The sequence below is a fragment of the Triturus cristatus genome, chromosome 3_2, assembly GCF_964204655.1.
Source record: "Triturus cristatus chromosome 3_2, aTriCri1.1, whole genome shotgun sequence".
Taxonomy (NCBI): Eukaryota; Metazoa; Chordata; class Amphibia; order Caudata; family Salamandridae; genus Triturus; species Triturus cristatus.
In genome coordinates this window covers 1,102,299,517-1,102,325,598 of record NC_140584.1, presented here as the reverse complement: position 1 = coordinate 1,102,325,598, position 26,082 = coordinate 1,102,299,517, and the positions used below count along the sequence as shown (strand labels likewise).

At 44.6% G+C, this 26,082-nt stretch overlaps 1 protein-coding gene across 1 annotated transcript in view; it reads right to left on the bottom strand.

Annotated features, from left to right (window-relative positions):
- Window positions 1-910: 910 nt before the first annotated feature.
- Window positions 911-26,082, bottom strand: part of TEKT1 (tektin 1) — a 176,078-nt gene continuing 150,906 nt past the window's right edge. The window contains exons 7-8 of the mRNA XM_085646946.1: window positions 15,556-15,752; window positions 911-1,236 (exon numbers count right to left, since the gene is read on the bottom strand). Of these exons, the coding sequence (XP_085503072.1) occupies window positions 1,077-1,236; window positions 15,556-15,752 (357 nt within the window). The 3' untranslated portion in view covers window positions 911-1,076. The remainder of the gene's footprint in view (window positions 1,237-15,555; window positions 15,753-26,082) is intronic.

The window sequence follows — 26,082 nt, the reverse complement described above, 5'->3', positions numbered from 1 at the left end:
GCAGTGGAACGCCACCAACCAAAGTTTGAGTCTGCAATGAAAAAATACAAACCCTGGGGCATATTAACAAGGGCTTTATCTCCGCCAAAGAAGCGGAGATAAAAATATCGCCCTATCAACAACAGGATGCTAACATGCAAAATTGCATGTTAGCACCCTTTTTCACTACGCTTTCCTTTGCATATCTAATGAGATGTAAAGTGGGCGTTCCAGAGCAAAATAATAGGAGAAATGTCACCAAGCGACATTTCTCCTATTATCAAGCTTCACGCTAACCCTGTTAGAGACAAAAAAAACAGCGTTAACCATGGTTAACGCTGCTTTTTTACGTCTGCTAATTTTCAGATTTAGCCATGTAATCCAATGGGAGGTGGATTACATAGCTAAATCCACCATGGGCTATCAACAAGGATATCCCTATCCTTGTAGTTTTAGCGCTGCATTACCAGCGATACCCTCCCAAAATGCAGCTATCGCTGGATTTTTTATCGCCTAGGCGATTAGCATTGTTAATAACGAGATAACCAGGCGATATTATCCAGCGATAGCGGGCGTTAAAAAAATTAACGCTAAGCGCCCTTAGCGTTAATTTTCCCTGTTCCTTGTTAATATGCCCCCCAGGCAAATCATTATTTGCCTCCATACAAGGAACACTATTGCCTGCACTTCTTCAGGCTGTCAAAGTCATCAATAGCACTGGATGCTCCTTGAATACAATTCACAGAACGGAGAGCTGTGAATTTCTTAAATCAACCCTGCACGTGTTGTATGGTTCCCCACTGCTCTACACCCTTGAATTTTACAAATCCACCGCTGTGCCCTGGAATACTGAGTAGCATCTGCCACAAATTATATGTAAAATTTAGTGACTAGAAACACAATGTAAAAAAGATAGGAATCGACAATGAAGCAAATTGATGGAAAACATTTTAATGAAATCAAGAATCCGTATTCTATGATTCGCAGGCGCTATCATCTTTCTTTGAAACTTTGTCTTTGAGGTACATCACATTATCCAATCAGTAACAGTGTCTACCGGCAGCCATGATGGATATCACGCAGTGATCAGAAGCATGTCAGAAATTGTTAATGGAAATGGCTTCTCTTATTTGCATACACATCACTTCATCTATGAATAGTGAATTCTCCTTCACTTGGATCTCCTCTTCCAAAGACAGCTGATTGCGAATTAGACCTCGAAGCTCTGCCTCTGCATGTGCCAATGTCTCCTGCAATCTACAAACATACAAAACAAAAGTGTTAAATGCTAATAAAGTTCTGGCATGGAGGAAGGGACAGGGGCACACGGTTTATGCATATAAGCTTGCATATGAGGTGGACATTATTCTCCACCAGGAGTATCAGTAGCAGCCACTCAGCTTCCACTGCTCATTGGCTAACAGCCAGGTAACCATCCTATGATACACAAACAACCTAATGACATAACAACCTCACGGGTTGAGCAGGGGAGGGAGGAAGAACACATAGAAAAGCAACAAAAACCTCTGTCCATTCAAGAAACATGTAAAGTGCCACAAATAAGGATTGGATGTAATGCTCAATAGTTTAAAATATATAGCAGACAGTATTAAGAGCACGTTTTGACCATGGAATAATGTTATTTATTTATTTATTTATTCATTTATTTATTTTAAATCCCAGCAATTCTTCGCTCATTACTACATTTCGGTAGCAGAAATGAGTCGCTAAAGAACCCGACATTCATTAACGTTTACTCAGAGCTTGCATTATGAGAGTAAGATAGTGACTTTTCATAGCACACTATTGCAGGCACCTAACAGCTATATCTACAACTTCTCTTATGATACACACACTTTAGCATCAGAGGCACAATTTGCTTGCGGGCGGATCTGTTAACTACTAAAGTTATAGACTTCAATTGCTTGGATTGTGTAGGTGGAACCTTCCGCTGCGTGGTCCAGAGCAGATTATTTCCCTTTTGGCTCACCAAAGAAAATAAAGGGTCCCTATTTACTAACACATTACCCATCAATCAGTTGTTTAAGAAACACAAATCCATCCTATTAAATGACAGCATCAGTAATGTACTCAGAGACAACTGTTTGGTTGATTGTAGAGCACACCAATTCTTTAGTCTAGTTCTTAAAGCAGAGCTGGATAGGAAAACACGTTACTTACCTGTAACTACAGTTATTCAGTATTGGTATCTTTCATAGATTCACATGCCTGAATCATTCCCCGTCGCCGAGGCGGGAGTCCCACGGTAAATTACAAAAGTAGTGCCATGAGTAAATAACAGTAGTAGGCTAAAAGGAAAAGGCCTAAGGCCTATATCTTAGAAGCCTATCTACATCATTATAGTAAAAAGAACCAAAAGTTAGCTCCAACCAATCAGCTACCAGCACCCTCTAGAACACTCTCAGCAGAGTCAGTTCTCCTCAGATTTTCTTAAAGAACTAGCTCGCCAGGGAGGAGGGTGGGTGCATGTGAATCTATGAAAGATACCAATACTGGATAACTGTAGTTACAGGTAAGTAACTTGTTTTCTTATCCAGTATTGGGGTATCTTTCATAGATTCACATGCCTGAATCAGAGTAGCAAGCATTAAGCCAAATGTATTGTCGTTTGTGGATGGTGGGAGACAGTGTTCATAAACTCCCAAATAGCATCCACAATGGCTGAGGAATGTTAAAATAACCAAGCCTTTATAAAATAAAATTCATATTAAAAGACATTACCGAAATAAAGCATGAATACATCAATATCAACATATAGATATATCTATATATTCAGATCTTTAAACATATACACATGTATAGTACATGAAACATGGTAGCATATAAAAAGGAAGAAGTACCTGAATCTGACCTTAATGAAAGAGATGGCGTAGGACTGCCTGTCCAACAGCTGCGTCATCTTGCTGCGCAGATTGTAGACAGTAATGCTTCGTGAGCGTGTGGACATTTTTCCATGTCGCAGCACGACAGATATTTTCTATAGTCACTGCAGTAAACAATGCTGTAGGAGCTGCCACAGTCCTCGTAGAATGAGCTTTGGCTTTCCACTGTAAAGGTTTGTTGGCCTTGTCATGGCACAAATGAATCGTAGAAGCCAGCCATCTGGCTATTGTTGCCTTTGTCACTGCAGTCCCAAGTGTTGCTTGACCATAGGCCACGAACAGTTGGTTTGATCGTCTGATGTCTTTGGTTTTCTGTAGGTTGAATTTTAAACAGCGCTTAACATCCAGAGAATGTAATCCTCTTTCAGCTGGAGTGGATGGATCCGGAAAGAAAGTTCAACCTTACCGGCTCATTCAAGTGAAATTGAGACGGTACTTTAGGGATGAATCTAGGATTTGTTCGAAGGGTTACATAATCCTTAGTGAAATGTAAAAATGGTTCTGTGATAGTGAAAGCTTGGATTTCACTAACCCTTCTTGCAGAAGTAAGAGCCAGGAGAATGGCAACCTTCCATGTGAGAAATTTGAGATCAGCTTTGTGGGTTGGCTCAAATCGTCGCATCATTAATTGCGCCAGTACGGTATTGAGTTCCCACTCTGGAGGGGGTGCTCGCACTGGATGGAAAGTGACAAGCGAAGATGAACAGAGAGAAGGAAGCTTGGCGCATTTTCTGAATCTGGAAAGAGCAGCAAGATGGACCTTGACCGATGAAAAGGTAAGCCCAGACTTGGCTAGAGAAAGTAAATAAGGAAGAATTTGTTCCGCAGGAGCTTGAACTGGGTAAATATTGTTCGCCTCGCACCAACAGCAAAATCACTTCCATTTTAAACAATAGGTTTTTATTGTGCTCTGGGCACGAGATTTGGCCAAAATCTCATGACAGTCCTGAGAGATGTTAAGGTCCTAAAACTCTAAGAAATCAGGAGCCATGCGTGCAAGTGCAGGGACTGTGGGTCCGGATTAATCACTTGGCCTCTGTCCCTCGACAACATCATGGGTGTCGGAATAAGGCGAATAGGCTTGTCCTGAAACAGTAGAAGAAGTTCCTGTAACCAAAACTGTCTTGGCCAACGGGGTGCAATTAGAATCAGACGGCAACCTTCCAGCTTCATCTTGCGGAGCACTTTCGGGATCAAAGGTATTGGGGGAAAAGCGTATGCACAAATCCCTGACCATCACATGGACAGGGCATTCCCCCTTGAACCCTGTTGAGGGAACCTGTTGGCATAATATCGGCATTACTTGTTCTACCTCGTTGCAAATAGATCCAGCGCTGGTTTGCCCTAAACTTGGAAAACTCTGTTCACTTGCTTCTATTCTAGTTACCACTTGTGACAATCCGATTGAGATCTGCTCAGTGTGTCCGCCAGAGTATTGTGGAGACCCCTGATGTGTTCTGCTCTCAGAGTTATTTTGTGGAATGTGACCCACTCCCACAATTCCTGAGCTTATTGCGAGAGCGTAGCTGACTTTGTTCCTCCTTGTTTGTTGATGTCATACATGCTGGTCGTATTGTCGGTACAAACCAGCACTGAGGAACCTGCGATTCTTGGGAGGAACGCTTGCAGAGACAGAAAGATGGCGCGGAGCTCCAGTCTGTTGATATGCTGTTGTTTGTGTACTTGAGACCATTTTCCTTGAATTTGAAAATCTTGCAGATGACCTTCCCATCCATCCATGGAGGCATTGGTTGTTAAAACAAAGTTTGGAATGGTTGGTAGGAATTTGCTGTCTGAGACCACCAATGCAGAGCATCGATCATGCGCGAAGTGACCCTGATGGAATCGTCAAACGAGCCCACGGCTTGTTGCCATTTAAGATGTAATTCCTCCTGAAGAGATCTCATTTTGAGCTGTGCCAAGGGTATGAGATTTATCGCAGAGGAGCATATCCCTAGAAGTGAAGCAAACATCCGGACAGAAACTGACCTTCTTTTTGCGATTGAAATTGCTAATTTTTGGGGACGTATTTGACGATTGTGTGATTGTAGTGGACGCAACTGTGATTTGCCCTCATTGAGAGTCAGCCCCAGAGAAGAGAAGAGATGGTGACATGCTGTTGTGGCATCCTTGGCTGCTTGTTCCGAAGGACCTTTGATCAGCCAATCGTCGAGATAAAGCAACACCTGTATTCCTCGAGATCTCAATGTCGCCGCCACTGGTGCCAAGCACTTCGTGAAGATTCTTGGTGCCGATTTCAGCCCAAACGGGAGCACCTTGAACTGATAGAGGGTGCCAGCCACTGTGAAGCAAATGTATTTTCGATGTTTGGGATGGATAGGGATGTGGAAATACGCATCTTCCATATCCAGAGAAACCATAAAATCTCCTTTGTTTAGACATTTCAAGATCTCGGAAAGCGTGACACTCCGGAAACTTTGCTTTTTGAGGAATTTGTTGAGCTTGCGGAGGTCCAGAATCGGTCTCCATTCCCCTGACTTCTTCTTGATGAGGAAGAAATGAGAATAGAAACTGGTTCCTCTTTGAGATGATGGAACCTTCTCTAGTGCATTCTTGAGGAGCATTGTTAAGGCTTCTTTGAACAATAAGTGAAGACGAGGGGGAGGGGGACCCCTGGGTGGAGTAGTAGGTGGCTGTTTGATGAATTCCAGGGTGTGGCCATTGGTTACTAGGTCTAACACCCATGGGTCTGAGGTAATTTCCTGCCACTTGTGAACAAAAGCTGAAAATTTTGCGCCCACGGGTAGGGATGTTAAAATGGTTGGCACCCTGCATATATCATTGTTTCCTGTTGGTATCTCGATCTTGATTCTGTGATCATTTTCGACCACCCTGACTGGAGAAACTAGTCGAAGAGGATTGGCGGTATGATGACTGTCTGTAAGGCTCTCTATACTGCGGTTGATATTGCCTATTTTGTTGGTTTTGGTATCCTCCTCTTAAAGCAAAACCACTTCCTCTTGCACCTCTGAAAGATCCGCGCCTGTATTGAAGGGCGCCTAACGATCTAGCGGTATCCGTATCAGTCTTGATAGCAAGGAGGGCCTCATCAATGTGTTTTCCAAATAAAGACTCTCCGTCATAGGCCATGTCTAAAATTTTCGTTTGCACTTCAGGCCTGAAAGTTGTGGCTTTAGGCCATCCCTGGCGTCTAAGCACTGCAGCACCGGCAAGCTGACGAAAGTTGGTGTTTGTAATGTCCAGAGCGCAATCTATGATTTCAGATGCTGCTCGTTCTCCTTCCAACAGAATCTTCCTTGTGTCTTGCTTACGGTCTTCAGGAATGAGGTCAATATGTCCCGCCATATCTGACCACATGTGACGGTCATAGTTAACGATTATTGCCAGAGAATTCGCATGCTTTAATAGAAGCCGCTGCCATAGTTGAAATTTTTTTACCTATAAGGTCTAGCTTCCATCCTTCCTTATCAGGCGGTGTGGTTATAGACGTCGCAGGATTTTTGGAACGTTGTTGGGCGGCTTGAGAAATTACTGAATCTGGTTGTGGATGACCAATCAGACAAGATGGACTATTAGCAGGAGCACTGTACTTTTTCTCAATGCGAGGAAGTACAGCCAGAATAAACGCAGGCGTCTTCATATTCTTGAACCCTTCATTCCAAATATAATCAATGATCGGAACAGCTTTCGTGATCTTCCTAGACTCCTTTTTGAAATCATGTAAAAAGCAGTCTGTCTGCTCTACTGTAACAGGCAACTGGAATCTAGATGCTGCTCGCTGCATCACATTATGAAAGCCCCCGATGTCCTCAGGGGGAGAATCAGAAGGAAGAGGAAGGGGTGGAGAAGGCATCGGTATAATACATTCATCCCAGGGATCCATAACATTAGTATTTTTGGGTAACTCACCCTCTTCAACCTCCTCTTCAGAGGATGTATCGTCATGGTGCACAAGCTCAAATGGACCTGAAGGCTGAGCCGGCGAAACAGGAAACTCAGACTGAGGCAAGGGGTCAGGAATCCCCACTGGTGGAGGTGGATTATCTGGGACAGCCTGTTGTGGGGGAAACCTTTGACGGTAATCCGCCAGCATGGCCTGGGGATCCTGTATGAGCGTAGGAGGAAGGTGACTTATTTCCTTCTGGCGCGACTCCCTTCGATGCAATCTATAGTATGGAACCATAAGTTCTTCTTGATAATAATGCTCCTGGTATTTGTCGCCATCATCGTCTTGGCACTTGATGTTAAGCTCAGAAGGATGGTGAGCTGTGCCAAATGGTCCCTCATCGTCTTCGTCTTCATAATCAACATGTTTTCCAAAAGGTGAGACAGCAAAAGTGGAGATATTTTACTGCAATCTTGTCTTTGAAAAGTCTTAAGTTGAAAAGATGCAGATGTTATTGGTGTTGATTGTGAAGGCAAAAGCACCATTGTTGATACCTGAGATTGTGTTGGTAAAGTCGTCGTCGACGAGCTCGTCTTCGACCGGCTCTTCGTCGTCGATGGGATCGTCGTCGATGGGATCATCGTCGATGGGATCATCGTCGACGGGCTCTTCGACGACGAGCTCTTCGTCGTCTACGGGATCGTCGTCGACGGACTCGACATCGACGGGATCTTCGCTGATACGGTCGTCGACAGGACAGTTGTCGACGAGGCAGATGTCGACGACGTAGACATCACGGATAACAGTACCTTCGACGACGGAGAAGGCTTCGTCGACGAAGGTTCCGTCGACGGGCTCTACGTAGACGTGGTCATCGACGGTGACTTCGTCGATGACCTCCTCGTCGACGATTCTTCCAGAACAGGCTTCTTAGATGTGATAGAAATCCTAGTCGACACAATAGGCGAAGTAATGGCCGTCGTCGAGACTGTAACAGTCGACGATGGGGCAGAAGAAGTTACAGAAATCGTCGACGATGGAGTGAAAGTGAGGGATTTAACCTGACTTTTACTCACGGTTTTTGAAGTAGACAGCCTCTTAGATTCCTTGACCGAAGTAGAGGGTGGAGACAGCGTTGACCCAGAGGAAAGTTTAGGTGACCTCTGTGAAGGGTCAGATACATCATGGGAAGTTTTATGATGTTTTCGTCCCTCACTTGAAGAGCTGTCATGAGATCTAGCTCTTTTGCTAGAAGTTAAGGCTCTGTCATCCTCCTCAGCCGAGGAAGATTTAAGCCATAAAAGCAGTCTTGCCTCTCTATCCCTAAGAGTCTTGGGAGCATATTATCAAGGACCGGCGTTACAATTATCGCCACTTTAGCGGCAGAAAACTGTCGCTAAAGTGGCGATAATGGGCCTGATAATATGCTCTATGGAATTCCAATTGAAGTCCAGGTTAGATGTCCTTCACATCTAACATGGGCTTGAATTGGAATTCCATAGAGCATATTATCAAGCCCATTATCGCCGTTTTAGCGGCAGTTTTCTGCAGCTAAAGTGGCGAAAATTTTAACGCCGGTCCTTGATAATATGCCCCTTAGTAGGGAAAGTACGGCAAATCCTAAAATCCTTATAAAGGATAAACACATTAAATGCAGTCCTTATGCTGGTCATCAACATAGACCCTCTTCTTATCACAGGTCCTGCAGGGTTTAAAGAGAGCTTTCTTGTCAGACATCCTGAAGAGATGAAGTGTAGAACTGAGTAGGCACTCAGGGAGACTCCCTTCCACACGACGAGCGGTGAAAATCTGAGGAGAACTGACTCTGCTGAGAGTGTTCTAGAGGGTGCCGGTAGCTGATTGGTTGGAGCTAATTTTTGGTTCTTTTAACTATAATGATGTAGATAGGCTTCTAAGATTTAGGCCTTAGGCCTTTTTCTTTTAGCCTACTAGTGTTATTTACTTATGGCACTACTTTTGTATTTTACTGTGGGACTCCTGCCTAGGCGACAGGGAATGGTTCAGGCATGTGAATCTATGAAAGATACCTCAATACTGGATAACTGCAGTAAATTAGCACCATGTTGGTCTTTCTTGGAGTTTGGAGTAGTTTCCAGACTTGTGAACCTGGACCACATGATAGATTTCACTGGACAAAGGTGATTTTCTGCCCATTTCCAAAATGTTCTAAGTGATTGATTTAGGGACAGGCTACAGCTTACGTGATCTGTATCTTTTGGAGTACTGAAAAACCCCATACAGATTAACTGAGAAGCAGTTTTCCACCATTGAGAAGCATGATGAATACCAAAGAGTAGCTGCACTATATGCAGGCACAAGCAGTAGTGTCAGAGGCCATAGTGAAGAGGAACAAGAGCAGCAGATGTATGTCATACAGTAATGATGGGTATCACTCATACATGAATACCACGCTTCCAAGAATCAGGAAAATGTCAAAGTGGGATTAGAGTCCAGGCTTTCTAGACAGTTTCACTTAAGTGTCGGAATGTAGGCTGACCTGACCAATTTTTTCAGCTACCCTAAAGATGATGTCATGATAAGAGAATACTACATTACCCTTAAAAGATGCCTAGAATTATGGTAACATGGACTATTTGGGCATAACGAATAGTTAAACACAAAATTCCAGATGATCCAAAAGATCTCTGCAGAAAAGTAGTAAGGATACTTAATAAGATCTCAAATGTTTCTGGGAGTACATTGGCTAGAGTACTAAAAGAGTATTGTTGTAGCACAATTTTACTACAGCATTGCTCTTTTATGTATAGATACTCTTGTACATACTCTTCCATTCCTTTGTAAGCTGGTCTCAAAACATCTAAAGTGTAAATATTCAATGAATATCCATATACAATTAATATAAATAGAAAGAACTGTGCCTGCTTTACATTTTTACTAAAAAGGAGTTGTACGTTTCTGGGCTGATTCACAAAGGCATATAAGAGTATGTAAAAGAATACTCCTATAGCAATACTTCCTGGACACTCGTAAATGCTTTTGTGAACTTGCAGCTGATGTTTGGGGGCATTCCATACAGCCCTGTAGCAGACAACCACACAGTCATGCTCCCTTGATCCTCCCCTACTGTGCCCACCATTACAACTTCACACAACCCATGGCTCCGGGTCCTCAGCGCTTCTCATGAGGCCTTTAGTCTCCTGTGTTCTTTGATGTGGTTTACTAATAAAATCTAAAACTTTAATATCGACATGCTAAACTATCATGCAAAACAATGACTACCAGAATATTGGGAAGGTAAGTATAAATATATAGATATAATCTACTATACTTAACTCCAATTACATGTACCTTAAAGATAAATGTGTATTCAAAGTAGCTAGATGTGACATTAAGAGCAGTATAACTATGGTGACCTATGTATAGTTACCTTTACAATATTCTATTAGTAGATATTTTTGCCACAAAATTTCTGCTTTACATGGGTACCCCCACTTTTTGCTGGTGTTTCACTGTTTTTCGACCTTAGTCTGGCTGTGGCCCTGCTAAGCAGGACCCCAGCCTAGCTGCTTCCTCTCTAAAATGGTTTCCATGTACATTAGGTACATCTCTAATTGGATTCTGGAGTGCCTCATCAGTCCCTAGTATATGGTATTCTGTGTACCCAGGGCATAGGTACCTCAGAGGCCTACCAGGGACTGAAGCATGTAATATGCCACCCCTGGGAAGCACTCCAAAATTACACCACAGGTCTGCTACTGCAGCCTAGGTAAGGTGGTGCATGCAGCCCTTACTGTGGTATAGGCTACTTTTATCACTACCATTACACACACATATAAAACCTATAAGTCACTCCTATGGCAGACCTTAACAATCCTGAAGGCAGAGTGCTTGGTTTTTATGAGCAGAGCCCCTCTGTAGCGTTCGGAGTACCTCCTCTGATGCTGTTTGTGGTGCAGCCTGACCATATACTCTTAAGTGCATTATAACCTCGAGGTAAATGCTAACTTTGGACTGGCTGCACGGAAACATGTCGTGTTTGGTGTCAAACACTTTGCCAGTTCTGGCGGCGGGGTAGCATTCCACCCTTCTAGAGGGAGAGACATGTTCACACTGGTCTACCCGGTAAAGACTTTCTAATGCCCTGGCATCACATAATGGATGCCACTGCCACAGAGACGGGTCTGGCCTCTTGCTGCTGACCGAAACTCCGGCAGGGGAGGCCTGGACAATAGGTTTCCTGTCCCAGGAAGGTGGTAACCACCTCCCCAGACAGGCAGATGTGTATTGGGGCCGGGCGGGAGCACTCTCTGGTGCTTTGAAGTCCTGCACTGGGGGCACACTTGGTGTCCCGGTTCATAGTCCAGTTCAAACCGGTTGGAGGGGCTACCTGCCCCTGCTCTGGCGCAAAACTGGACAAAGGAAATGGGTGTAACAACCCCTCTTTCCAAACCCTCCCATAGGTGGGTCCCTAGAGTATGTCCAACCCACAAACTTAGTATAATTATGGGAACCTAGTCCTTGAGACTTTAAATTACCCTGGACGAAACTCTGCAACATATATCCTGGACCTTCGACTTTCTATTTTCGCTAGAAGACTGAAGAAATCTCCCTTGGGGTCAAGGAGTGACTCCCCTGCTTGGCAAGCACCAAAGAAGCAACTGTCCGGTCTGCAACTCTGAAGCTCCCGCCAGACGCCAAAGTTTTTGCATCACCAGAGGTGGATTTCCAGACTTCCCCAAGGCTACCCTGAGTCTACAGCAAAGCTGAGGCCCGTAGCTATCGTGGGTGACGTGGAACCGTGACCCCTGGACACCGTAAACTTTTGTCAGTACATGATCTTCCTGGTCTTCCTTGAAGTTGTGCTTTGGGCTCCGAGTAGCCCCAACCTTCGGCACCTACAGCACCGAAGATCTCTGGCCTCCACTCCACGAGTGACCCGTGGGTCAGTTTCCAGTGTGACTGCTCGAGGCTCCTTTGCGATCGCTAGCCCATTGGCTAGTGGGTCCCCACAAAGCCAACTCCTCTTCTGATTGGGCTTTCCTGGTTGCTCCAAACGTGCCCTGACTTACCCTCACTGGGTGAGTCCCCCAGACCTTGCTGGTCTGCACAGACGTCTTTCTTCTATTTCCACTTGACTTGCCGTTGCCAAGGCTTGTTGGGTCCATTCTGGTCGCCGACACTGCAGCACTCGACAGACTTTGTGGGATCGCTCAAATCCAGCTCCTGGTTGTCGTCGACACCTCCTGGACCTCGTGGCTGAAGAGTCAAAACACCCGTCAACTCAACTGAAGCACCCGACATCTGTGGGCATTGGACTATCGTGCCCCTGATCACTGGTAAGTGACCCAGACTCTGTCCCCTCTGCTTTCAGGTTCCTTCCATCCTCGGTCCAGGCTTCGATCTCTTCAGACACTTCTCCTCTTCACGGCAGCAGCACTTCTTTGCCAATGCACCCGGCTTCCCTGGGTGAGGTAACTCGAGTACTCCAGTGCTCCCGTGGGTGTTGGTCCTAGACACCTATAAGTCCAAAAGGGTTTGCTTGTAGTCATCCTCTAAGTGTCCTTAAACTCTTAATTCCCAACCGCGACTTTCCCCATAGAAGTTAACGGCGATTCGCGGCTGTGTTCTCACACTGCACGCGTCCCCAATGGGTCCCCTGTGTCACTGCCTTGGGTGGTTCCTTGTGGTCCAAGCACTTTTACAGGCTCTAGGCCTTGTGTCTAGCTCAGTCGTGGTTCATATACCACTTTATTGGTATATGGTTTGGTACGCCCCTAGGGCCCAAATGTGTATTTGTGCTTTTACTGTTGAATACTGACTTGTAACTTAAGTACTTCGAACTCCAGCCTCATAAAGAGACTAGAGGGGTGTGTTTTATCTTAAATACATATATTTTAAATATATACCTGGTGTGGTTGTCCTTTCATTTGGTCATTCAAGAGATTATAGACTGATAAAACAAGCTGCTTTACATTCCTTCAAGACTTAGCCTGAAGGCTGCTGTCCATAGCTACCACTAGGATAGCTTTCAATAAAGGTTTTCTTTAACCTATCACTATAAGGGGTTGTTTGGACTGATACAGGGTGCCCACTATAACTAGTGGACACCATATATCAGGCCTGCTTCTCACAATGGTTGTTATTTTTGTTCTCGATATTCTGACATTCAACCCCATGGTGTTCTAGCCACCTCTGACACCACCTATGTTTATGTTTGTAATTTGTAGAGCGCATGGCTACCCGATGGCTACCCTGTGCTGGTGAGTGCAGTGCTGAGAACTGAGCCCCCTAGTGCATTAAAGGAGAAACAGTCAGGGCTTGAGTTTCTTCCTAAAGGAAAGTTAATTTTGCAGTGCTCTGAGGCTGGGTGAGAGGTTGTTCCACAGCTTCGGTACCAAGTGTGCAAATTATCTTCCTCCCCATCTCATCCTTGTAACCCTGCTTGTACTGAGGAGACGTAGTTGCGAGGATCTCAGGAGTCTAGTTGGAATGTACCTACAACCAACTCTCTGAGCTTTGTTGGACTCTAGCTGCCTTCAATCCCCTACTCGAGCAAGAGAAGTCACTGGTCCCCACTGAACGGTGGCTGAGCCAGACCCCTTAATACAGCACACTCAGAACTCACAGCGATTGGAGAAGGAAGAATTACTGCTTGGCTGCTCCTGATATTCCCTCATCACTGCTGCTTTTTGACCCAGCACATTCCTCGCTCAAGGTAGAGTGCAGAGTGGGAAAGACTGAGTCACAGGGAAGTTAGGCGTGGGCTTGTGCGACTGACCAACAACTGACCTAGAAAACACAGCCATCTTGTTCCAAGTAAACCCTGCCGCTCCAGTGGAGGGGCTCCACATGATATTTATAACTGATAATCCTTCACCCCGAGAAAAAACAGATACTCTAATAATTGTTGATACTTTTACAAAGATCTGGCATTTTATAGCTCAATCCAGAAACCACAGCACAAAATAAATCATTACAGACCAAGACCAACATCTCATTGACTATTTCTAGAAGGAGATTTGTCAACCGTTAGAAATTAAATGTGCACTGCCATCAAGTTAAAATCCTGAAACAGCGTGGACAAACAGCATTAATCAATCAGTACTTTGTGAAATGTTGGCAATATTATGCCAATGATTTTCAAAATATTTGGAATACGTTGTTACAGACTGCTGGGTTTATGTACTACAACTACAAGGGATACAGAGTGCGCATCGGACCATTGCTTGCACATATGCACGTCTGAAAGCTTGTTTCCTTGGTGATTATGTACTCAGATACAACTGCCACTCAGGAGTATTCTGAGCAGCTTAAAAGCGGTACAAGATCCAGCAATTCAACCTCCACAGCAAGTCAAAGAGTGCGTAAAAACACCGCACTCTCAATATCAGGTAGGGAACTTTGCATAGTTGGTCTAAAAAAATATTACATTATCTGTTGCTCGTATAACCAAACCAGACCAACCACACTATCAAGTGTTGGTTCTGCTGAGAGTCCAGGTCACTCAACTGTAGACAATGATTGCTTGTTACTTAGACCAAGGGCCAAGATATTGTTCAGTCCAAGGAGCATTCTACACAAACAGGACCATTTACTCTTCCAACCATCCTCCAGTGGGGATGGTTGCATTTGCATGGTTGAAGGCTAAGAAGTACACAAAGTCTCACATAGTTTAATTCTCTTGATCTTTGAAGCAAGCTACAGTAAGTAGTAGTAGAGTTTAAAGGCTCAAGTACAGTCCCAAAGAGCATAAATGAAAGCTGTCAAACCAGGTACATGCTTCTTCCATTTATTATTTCATTTGAGATCAGCTCAGCCCACTAACTCTTAATTTTAATTAGAACATTGGAATGTTGGAAGTTCCACTGAAGACATTGGAGTGGTTCAAGGTGACTAATGTCTGGTATAGAAATGTCAAACAAGGGACAATGTATAGCACATTTGCAAACTGATTTAACTGCACGATTGTTGTTTATGTCTCACCCACAGGCCCTACCGGTGAATCCGTTCATTTGAACTGCTTGGATCAAAAGTTTAGTATTCACATTCAACACGCCGATGCGTTTGTATTTTTCTTGTTTATGATTCACTTTTACACAACAGTAGGTATTACAGAGATGCTGATGAAACCCACGACACTACCTAAGTCTTAGGATGAAACATGTCAATCACTACTCAGTACAACTAAATCTAATGTCTGCTGTAGTGCTCTTCGCTCTTTGTTTTTAACTCTAGCACAAGGTAGCAAGAATAAAGCTCAGTAGGCTAACCTTGTAGTTAGTTTTATCCACTCACATACTTGCACTGCACATCTCCCATCACCCCATCAGCTCACATTGGGTTTTAGTAATAACCCCTCCAATCTAAAAACATGCAGCGAGGGGGTTGTAGCCCACACCATGACTAGGCTACATGATGTTAGGAGGATACCCTATGATGAAGCATGACACCTTTGGTGTGATGGAAACATGCCCCTTTTTTGACATTCCATCGTTGCATCAGACCCGAGGGCTCTGTGTGTATCTTGGTATAGACCTCCTTCAACGTTTGAATGTTTGTCTTTCTGTTTCTCCTTCTTGTCTTTACAACATTCTGCACTCAGTGGATTGAATGATCTAATTGATTGAGAGCTCTTCTTCCTCAGACTACATTGGTTGTTAAAGGCCTGTTCCCTCATTACGGGTCTCACCTGGGGTCAGGCCTATAAGTCCAATAGAGGGCCATCAATGACTGGTATAACCCTCAGCAGGCTATAATGCTATATTGACTTCCATTGTTCCTTTAAGCTCTATTACATATGTTTGCTAGGAACATTTTACTTACCTTTCAACATTTGTGGTGATCTCCTGCACTTCGCTAATTAGCCTGTACTGCACTGGGTCACGACAGAGCTCCACGTGGGGCCGACAAGTCCTAGTTGCTAAACGTGTTTGAGACACTTTGATAGGCCCTTCTTTATCAACAATGGCTTTTTTCAAGCATTCTATGTTCTTTTCTTGGCTTGTAATCTCATCCATCACCTGAGGAGAAAAAAGACAAGTAAGTGAACAATGCAAGAATCCTGATTATGTTTGTGATACTTAACAATAAGCAATTGGTAAGAATTTTATGTGGTGCTCTTGGGTTTCTGATGTGAAACTTCAGCAGATAGGACAAAAAAAACAAAAGGACCCCCCACCTTCACTAAAGGCCACCTCTAAGAAACACAAATCTCCAGCTGAAAATAAAAGCATGCCTCTGGCTAAGCACTTGAAGTATGTCTTTTATGTCTCCTTGTCACTACAAACACATTAATGCATTGCTGGGGCATCATATAGCAATAGGCTATGGTCATACATAGTAATCAAAACATTAATTATTCAGAAGTGCATCCAGTAAGCATCAGACAGAACATCATCCTCAATATTCACTGATGGGTTACCTAGCAATAATACCACATTGCCAAGAAGAGTACCAAAATCCTTCAATAGTGCAGAGTCATCACTAAACCATGCACTGTCTTTGCCATCTAATGGTGTATAGCAATCACAAACATCATATTTACCACCCAACAGTGCACCTCAGTTACTTGACAGCATATCACCTCTCAGGGCATCATCACTGCCATCACGTAATAGTACACCCTGGTCATTCAAGTGCAAGCCCCCAGGGACCCATCAGCTTGGTGGGCGCGCTCCTGTGGTTGCCTGCCTTGCCCTGATCTTGCAGGTAGATCTGCTCCAGCACAAAGTGCTCGTCCTTCCCATCTAGCCGCTCTTGCAGGCCTTGAGTGTATCACTGGGGCCAGAGGGTGCCAGGTAGTGGCCCTCCCTGTAAAGGAAAACTACCTTCTTGGCTATATCCTGCTACAGAATCCTGTGGAAAAAGACTAAATAAAGCCAACCCAATGCTGCTGTTGAAGATACAATGCAGCCCCCCCCAACACCTCTGTCCCCCTCCCCTCAGGTTCCCTGAAGGACACACCAGAAAACAGACCCCTTCTACTGCAGCCTTGGAGGACCTGCTCTCCCAGAAAACTGGTCTTTCCTCCTACCGCCATCTGGGGCATGAGCCCTTGCTCTCCCAGAAAACAGATCTCTCCTCCAACCACTGTCTGAACCGTGAGACCCTGCTCCCCAGAAAACAGGTCTCTCCTCCCACCCCCATCTGGCCGGGCCACGAGACCCTGCTCCCCAGAAAACAGGTCTCTCCTCCCACACCCATCTGGTCGGGCAACGAGGCCCTGCTTCCCTGAAAACAGGTCACTCCTCGCACACCCATCTGGCCGGGCCACGAGACCCTGCTCCCCAGAAAACAGGTCACTCCTCCCACACCCATCTGGCCGGGCCACGAGGCCCTGCTTCCCTGAAAACAGGTCTCTCCTCCAACCACCATATGGGCCCGAGGCCCTACGCCCCCAGAGAGCAGGTCTCTTCTCCCACTGCCATCTGGGCCACGAGGTTCTGCTCCCCCTAAGCTATTTGTGCAGAACACACTGACACCAGGATTGTCAGTGACGATATGCAAAGACACAGCATGACTTTCCCTCAGTGCTTGAAATTGAAAAATAGAAGTGCACTTGACCTGTAATGGAATACCTTCTTGTTTCTGAGAAGTGCCAGTACTCTCTGATTGAAAGTATCATGTCACTCTTGAGAAGTGCAGGTACTCTCCCTCTTAAATAAAAAAGTGCCAGTACTTAGTACCAGACAGTATCGGCCCATTTAACGCACTGCTTGAACTCTTGACAGCCCTGTGCTTCTGCTCCACTTAGATGCAATCAGTATAAAGTAAGGACTTCTGCTCTGACAGTTTATAAGGAGTTAGTCATAATGCAATCACAATCTCACGGAGGGCAAAATATATACTGCATTGTCCCAGAGTGAGGGCGATACAATGTTGTGCAGAATCATTGAGCGGGTTTAGATTTAAATGAGAAACCACACACAATATATTACACTTTAAATAACATAGATGGAGCCCTTCTGTCCTCCTTGAGATGTTTAGTTACAGATACTTTGCACCTTTTTAAGCCTTGACAAAGTCCTGCAGTGGAACCACATGTTGGTTGCATCTTGTTTAAAGACTTGTACTCAAGATCAAATCATTAGAATTTGCTTTGAATCAGCTTAGTGGAGACTTGAGTGCACTTTGAACTGTACTTTGGCTATGTGTTGTGTATACCCACAGTCAATACGAGACTAAGGGTGTGACCAAGTGTAGACTCAACATTTGTATTGACTTTGGGGATCCTTACAATAGCAAGCACGAACGGTTAACAATGTTGCCTGTTTTTCTTTATACGGGGCAGAAAGGAGGGCCAGAGGTCTACTGGGGCAGGATAGAGGATGGGTAAATGAAAATACAGAGCCTTCCCATGACATGACATGCCATGCCATTGTATTATTACCCATTTCATTTTAACTCTGCTATGGTGCACAACAATTCAAGGATGGACTTTGTATATGGAAGCATACATTTGTTGTCACAGTCTACACAGAACAGTGTATACATATGAGGCCTAAAGGCTCCCACAAGAGGTCCTACATTCATCAGAGAACGCAGATCCAACACCATACTTGCCCCAGACATAGAGCTTCCCAATGCTCAAAAAACATTAGAATGTGACAGGGATGAACAAATTACCAATTTAAGCACTTCTTGACTATGCTTAGATTCATCAGGAGAGCAGTTTAAAATGTAAAACATTACTTTTAAAAACACAACCTTGCAGTTGTGAACAGATAACATTAGCAAAAGATTCAAGGCATTTACCTCTAGGGGCTAACAACAAGTTATTTACAGTTTCACAGGCAGTGACTTCTGCCACGACTTCAGAACACTGAGCCTTTACTGCCTTACAACCCCTGCCATTGTCTCCACCTTCTTAAATCAGCTAAGTAAATCTATAGTGTAGTGCAAGCAAACCAATACATGAAGTACATTCTTCATTGCAAAACCCATTAAAACCAAGTTGTGTACTATCCATCAACCAGTGTGACTGGCATAAAAACAGGTATTATTAAGAAATCTATGACCCTGAAGCTGGCGCCCCACCTGCTCAACCTGTATAAGGAATGCTATGAGACTGGTACTCTCCCGGCCGAAATCCGTGATGCCACAATAGTGGTGATACGCAAACCTGGCAAACCAGCGGATGAGTGCGCATCGTACAGGCCCATTTCCTTGATCGCCGTAGAGGCCAAAATCCTGGCTAAGCTGCTGGCCAACCGTTTACTTCCATATCTTGCGGCCCTGATCCACCCGGACCAGTCGGGTTTTATGCCTGGCCGCAATACCGCGCGTAATCTGCCTCGTGTCCACGGGGTCCTGGGGCGGGCGGAAACCATCCGAGAGGAGGCACTATTGCTTGCACTCGATGCTAAGATGGCGTTTGATACGGTGGCGTGGGATTATCTCTTCGCTGTCCTAGCCCGTATCGGGCTGGGTCCCCGGCTGATGGATTCGACTGCTATATACCTTGCCCACGGCCCATGTCTCGGTCAACAACCACCGTTCGTCTTCCTTCTCCCTCCGACGTGGCACGCGGCAGTGCTGCCCCCTATCGCCGCTCCTCTTAGCCTTGGCACTGGAGCCGCTCGCGGACTGGATCCGGAGTGACCCTGAAATCAGGGGCCTTAAATGGAAAGCGGATCATGAAGATCGCATCTCTTTATATGCGGACGATATTCTGTTGTACCTGGCCTCCCCTGCACGCTCGATTTGTCGAGCGCTACACATTTTTCACATATTTGAGACTCACTCTGGGTACCAGATCAACTGGTCCAAATCCCAGATCTATCCCCTCAGGGGTGACCCGCCGATTAGCCCTAGGGGATATAACATACCGGTAGCGCTACAGGGTTTTCAATATCTGGGCATTTTCATAACAATGGATTCGGCAGTATTCCACGAGCGTAATTTGGGGGGCCCACTGCAGCGGTTCAAATCCGATGTGATTCACTGGAAAACACTGCCCCTTACCCTCCTGGGAAGGGTGGCCCTTTTTAAAATGCTAGCTCTTCCCCGTTTCCTCTATGCCCTTCAAAACACATCCGTACCCATCCCTGAGTCCTATTTCTTAAAGATCGATGCAGCACTGCGTGGACTGTTGTGGAAAGCTGGTACACCGCGTATCGCGATGAAAAAATTGACTATGGGCTGGTACGACGGCGGGATTGGATTGCCGGATCTACGCCTTTATTACCAAGCGACGCAATTGATTGCGATCAACCAGTGGGTGTTCGGGTCGTATGACGACCCCAGCTTTCGAATGGACCATTGGCTCATGGGGTAGGGAGGGTACAACCGGGCGCTGCACTCCAACCCGAAGAACCTTGGCCTGACTGGCCCGATGGCCCGAACGGTGGAGGTCTGGCATACGCTCCAGAGGCGCATGGGGTGGTGCGGACGGCTGACGAAGGCCACCCCACTCTGGGAACCCGACTGTCTGGGCCGGCTGAGCACCTGTGCGGGATTCGGTAAGTGGGATCTTGTTGGCATCTCTAAGGTGGGGGACGTCTGGGTTAAAGGTAAGCTGGCGACATTCGCAGAGCTTCAACTCAAGTACCAGCTTGCTCCCTCGGAGCACTTTCGCTATCTACAAATCAGCCATGCTATCGACCGCGCCTTACCCGCGGATTCCTCCCTTCCGAATTACTCACCTCTGGAGGACAGATTGCTGCTAGATCCAATGGACTGCAGGGCTATTTCCTTAACGTATAAAAAGTTAATTAATAATCGCACTGACTCAATGCAGAACGTTCGGGCCCGGTGGGAAACGGATGTGGGTGACCTATCTGACGAAGACTGGAGGGATGCGTTGGCCACCCCTCGGGAGGTGGCGATACCAATGCGGCTCCGGCTGGTTCAGCTCAAAGTGCTGCACCGGGTGTACTTCGATGCGCCCTTGCTGTGTAAACTAGGTAGGCGTCCTGATGGGCACTGCCTGCGGAATTGTCATCAAGTTGGCACATTTCTACATATATTGTGGGCCTGCCCCCCCCGTACACCACTATTGGGTAGAAGTCACGCATTAGATGGCGCGGGCCATTGGTAAGGCGATCACCCCCTCCCCTCAGCTCTGCCTCCTCAATGTGTGGGATGATACCGACGTGTGGGCGGCGTTGGGTTGGGCCACAGCTAAAAGGAATATTGCCCAGAAGTGGGGGGTGGCCGCTGTTCCACCGCTGCGCGCATGGGCCAATGATATGGATTTCTCGATGGTGGCGGAGAAAACAGTCTATAAGGGTCGAGGCTCCCTGCCAAGTGGGATCACAAATGGGGACGATGGAACAAATATCGGGGGGACATTTGCATTTCTCCCACAATAGAACTGCGACGGGAGAGACAGGCCATACTAGACGGTTTGGGAGTTGGGGCGTCGTCCTGAGCATCTGGAGCGACATCGCCGAGAAACTGTGTGGTGGGTCCCCCTGTCCCTTATCGGGGTCGAGAGTTACCTCTTTAATGTGCCGGTACTGGGGGTGTCTTTGACCTAGCTGTCATCAATGTAATGCTTGCTGTCTCATATGCCCAACATGTATTCCGTCTGTGTCGGTGCTATGCATGTGTCATGACTGCTGTAATGCTGCATATTTTGTTGTTAATAAAAAGTTATTTAAAAAAAAGAAAACAGGTATTATACAGTGAGCACATAAAAATATGTACAGTTAAATTGTGTGCACAAAATTATGTGATGTTTGGAAACTAGTATGTAGGTTAGACAAACACATATTGCAGTCACAAATCAATGTTTTACTCATTGGAGCCATACAATGATGCATGCCCACCTGTACTTTATACATGAGAATCGGTATTGTTACAAATGAGAACCCGAACATCATGCTTGCAAACCAGCATCTAATGCTTTCAAAGCAATATACACAGTAACCAATACATTACACAGGAAATCAGTATATTACCATAGTGAACCAATATGTAATGCATAGGAACAATGCAGCTATACAAGTCTACCAGTACATTATGACACAAATAGGTTGCATATTTCACCCAATATATTACACACACAAACCAGTACATTACAAGAGAGAACCAATATAGTATATACATGAACCAGTACAATAAACATTGCCACCCTTGTACCATCACATGAGCCAAAGTATCATAACAACACCATCAATGAAGCCACCAAAAGAAGCAGAACGCTGTTCAAGACAATCAAACATTGTATCCACCCCCTTTCGGGCCAGTCTATTACTATTTCCACCAAAAAGTGCAATGCCATCAATCTATTCTTCCATGAAAAAATACTGAAGATCGGACAGCACATCAACACCACCAAGCCTGCTTCAGATCTTACACCCACTCACTTCCCGTAGAACCCCACAATAGTCATCCTTTAAAGCCCTATTGCTCCTCAATCTTGCTGACATATTCAACTCTCTCAAAGCTACTTCTTAGAAAGATGATGTCTTACCATCATCTTTCATCAAAGCTCTGTCTGGAGAAGCTCTCTTATCCCTTTTTACCATTGTCAACGCCTCCCTCACTCAAAGGATCTTCCCAGTAGCTGGAAAGACAGGTCAGATCCTGCCACTCCTAAAGAAAGGTACGCTAGTCCCTGATTATCTCGCCAACTACAGGCTCAAGACTCATATACCGTTCACCAACAAGATAATTGAAAAAGCTGTCTATGTTCAACTGCAAGACCATATCAGTGCTAAGCATCTCCTGCATGACTACCAGTCTACCAGTCTGCTATAAATCATAGTGCAGTATGGAAACTGCTACCTTACACAGCATAGATGATGCCCTCTTGACCACAAATGAAGATGACCCCTGCCTTCTGAGATACTTAGATATCTGAACTGCCTTTGACACAGTCAACTGCCCCACTCACATTTGCATCATGTAGTCTCAAATGAGATCCACCAGCAATATTCTTCTATGGTTCACGTACTAACTTTCCGACCCACACCAGTTTCCTCACTCTGGCACATCCAGTACACAAAAGAGCCCTATCTCCTATAGAGTCACCCAGGGCTCCTTACCGCCACTTGTCATCTTCAGCCTATACATGGACCTGTTGGAGCTCTACTCATAGGAAACAGCATCAAGATTCACCAATATGCTGATGATACAAAACTCTACTTCAAAGTCTCCTCAGTTTCAGACATACAGCACCTCAAATACTGCTTGTTTTGAACCAAAAAGGGAACCTCACGTGTATATCATTCACTTAAATGTTTGCACTAAATAACCAAAAACAATGATTTAATTGATCATAACAGTATCTTTCAATCACCATATTCAGCAATTAATTTTTTCATACAGACAAAAGTACTCCTGCATACACAGAAAACGTACAATTGAATAGAACAAAACATTGATGAACGTAAGTGAAGTTTGTGACAAAAAATAGCCTTCACATAGAGCAGTGTTTCCCGTTTTTGGTGGGTTGTAAAAGTTCAAGCAATAAATAAAGATGCCTTTAAATTCTGTATTTATTTTTTCACATTTGCGCTTCAATTGCAAAGGTCAATTGTCAGGCTATGCTTTCTAACAAATCGCAGATTATGTTTTTTAACATGGAGATTGGTGTTTACAAACTCTTCTCACTTTGCAGTCAGAGAAGAAAATTATGTGACAATCAGAGATTGTAAAATGGAAAAACTGTAGGATGTCATTTTTGTAACATACAACAAAATTTAAAGATTTGTAAATGAACTGTAAACATTTAGCACTTCAGAAAACAAAATTGAAGCACCTTTTTGTTTTGTAATTCTGAAGTGAGACAGGAGCAAAGATTTTAATATGATGAGAACAAATTTTAAAAAACACTTGGTGATGCGCAAATGATAAATTTTCATTGAAAACCAATTTTCACACATTATCATATGTGTGCAATATAGTTGTCCATAATTTTAGCAGTAAAACTGTATGTCTGCAAGTGTATTTTCAATGGAAAATGTGCTGTCTGTAAATGGCAGTGTGCTACCACATGATGCTTTAATGGCATTAAAATAAATCACCAACGTCATGTCCTTTAATGGTAGGTGGGTCACATTTGTCAAGCTAAAAAGTTGGTTGTGGTTCTAAAAAGTTTTGGAAGCACTGACAGAGTGAGCTTTCATTAAAGTCAAAAAACACTAAACAACAAATAAACAAAATGTTACCAGAAAAATACTGTTTGTTATTGGCAGAGGAACAGATCCAAAGATTTTTTTTTAAAAGGTGAAAGTACTGAGATACTATTGAATATTGAACCAAGTGTGAATCTATTCTTCCAAAAAATTGACTTTGGAACTGCTCTTCAAGCTCTCATGATATTGCATCAGGATCAATCAATCAATTAATCAATCAATCAATCAATCAGGGGGTTGGTAAAGGGCAGCTACTCACCCGAAAGGTGTCTCAAGGTGCTGAGGGGGATAAAGGGAGTGCATAGCTCCTGGATGTTTACAGTAATTCGTCAAATAGCCAGGTCTTGAGGTCCTTCAAGAACTTGGAGAGTGTTATTGTCAATCGGAGGTGGAGAGCGAGGGTGTTCATGCCTTGGCTGCGAGGAAGGAGAAGGAGCATCCTCCTGTTCTGGTCTTCTTGATGCGTGGTACCGTCACAACAGAGAGACGGGTTGATGGTAATGCCCTACTCAATGGCCAACCACACTCAGGACTGGCATTTCTTAGGTGCATCTAATAAGCTGCAACATATCTCATACTGGCCCTCAAGAAATTTGATGACATCTCCACCATCCTGATTCAACCTCATTGGCTCTAATTTCCAGCCAACACCATCTTTACAACCATATGCATCAGTTACAAAGCTATCACAACTAGTACCGCTGGTGATATAGCAGACAAGATCACCATCTCGTGGGGATTTTGGCACCCCCTTAGTCAGACTGCAGACTAAGAAGTTGAAAAGCAGAAAAAACAAGACAGCAAACCTTTTTTATATTTTCACCCAGGATCTGGAGCAATATCCCGTAGCCATCAGGACCTCCCAGTGCTGCTCCAATTTAGGAAAGAGTTGAAGACTCACTTCTTTATTAAAGAACACAACAGCACAATGCATTAACAATCCACAACCCAGCTATCTCTCCTCTTAGTCATTGACTTTATGCTTGTCTTTGGGCTGTGTACAGTGCTCCACTACCTTTTGTCTAGGTTTGTGCTATAGAAATACTATATACAGATAAATTAAATACCAGCTCTGCATGTGAAGCTGACTTGAAAGCTATGCTCATGAATGACACAACGTCTCAAAATTGGCAAAGCCACTTAGCAGCTACAACAATTGAAGTACTCACTAGTTTTGTGGAAGATGTCAGAGCTCCTTGCTAGTGCAAAAGCAGCCCGAGGTGCAGGATAGGTCAAGGAATTCTGCCTTAAAAAAGTAGTTCAGTGGGCTGAACGCCTTCCTATAGGCCTCCAAAATACCAAGTTTGGATTTTAAATCTGACAAGCTATTGGAAATGGCCCTTTCTGCAGAGTCACCCCCAACGTATTGCCTTCCTCCTCCCCTTTTTGCTGAATTAATGTTTGTTGGCTCTAGGACTCTGGGCACTTTACCACTGCTAACCAGTGCTAAAATGCATGTGCTCTCTCCCTAAAACATGGTAATATTGGTTCCTAGTAAAGTGCACCACATTTGCCCAGACCCTGTAAATTAAATGCTACCAGTGGGCCTGCAGCACTAATTGTGCCACCCACTTTAGTAATCCTTTGAAGCATCTCTGTCTTACCATTGTAGAGCCCATGTGTGTAGTTTAAACTGCCACTACGACTTGGCAAGTTAATCCACTTACCAGGCCCAAACCTTCCTTTTTAAAACACATAAGTCGCCCCTAAGGTAGGCCCTAGACATCCCGAAGGGCAGGACACAGTGTTTTTAAAAGGTTGGTAAGTGTTACATAACAAATGGGGGTGCGCAGCTCAAAGAGTCCCATAGGTCAATGTAAGTAGAAACATAGCTTCTTTATTCATTAAATTCTTTAAACATTCATTGAGTTTAAGACAGTCCAGCCAACGCGTTTCATTCCCACATAGGGAGCTTCCTCAAAAAATATATGTCACGTGTAATGAAGAGTCAATGATGGATGTATGAAAATCAGTCGCACATCACGTGGAGTGATGGACTCCAAGTTACTCCTGTATTTAACAGGAAGGCATCTCCCACTGAGATTCCTGGGAGAAAATGATCCAGAAAAATAAGGCTGCCCCGTATGGCAAGATCAGCAACAAGGTATATGCACTGTTGGTTGTGTAGTTCACTACATCTGTCCCGGCGTATTAGCCATATGGTACGTACGCAAAAACCTCAAGTTGAGGAATCGTCAAAACGGATGGCGTACGTCCAGGGACAGGCATGTCCCTGGACGTATGCCGGGACAGATGTAGTGAACGT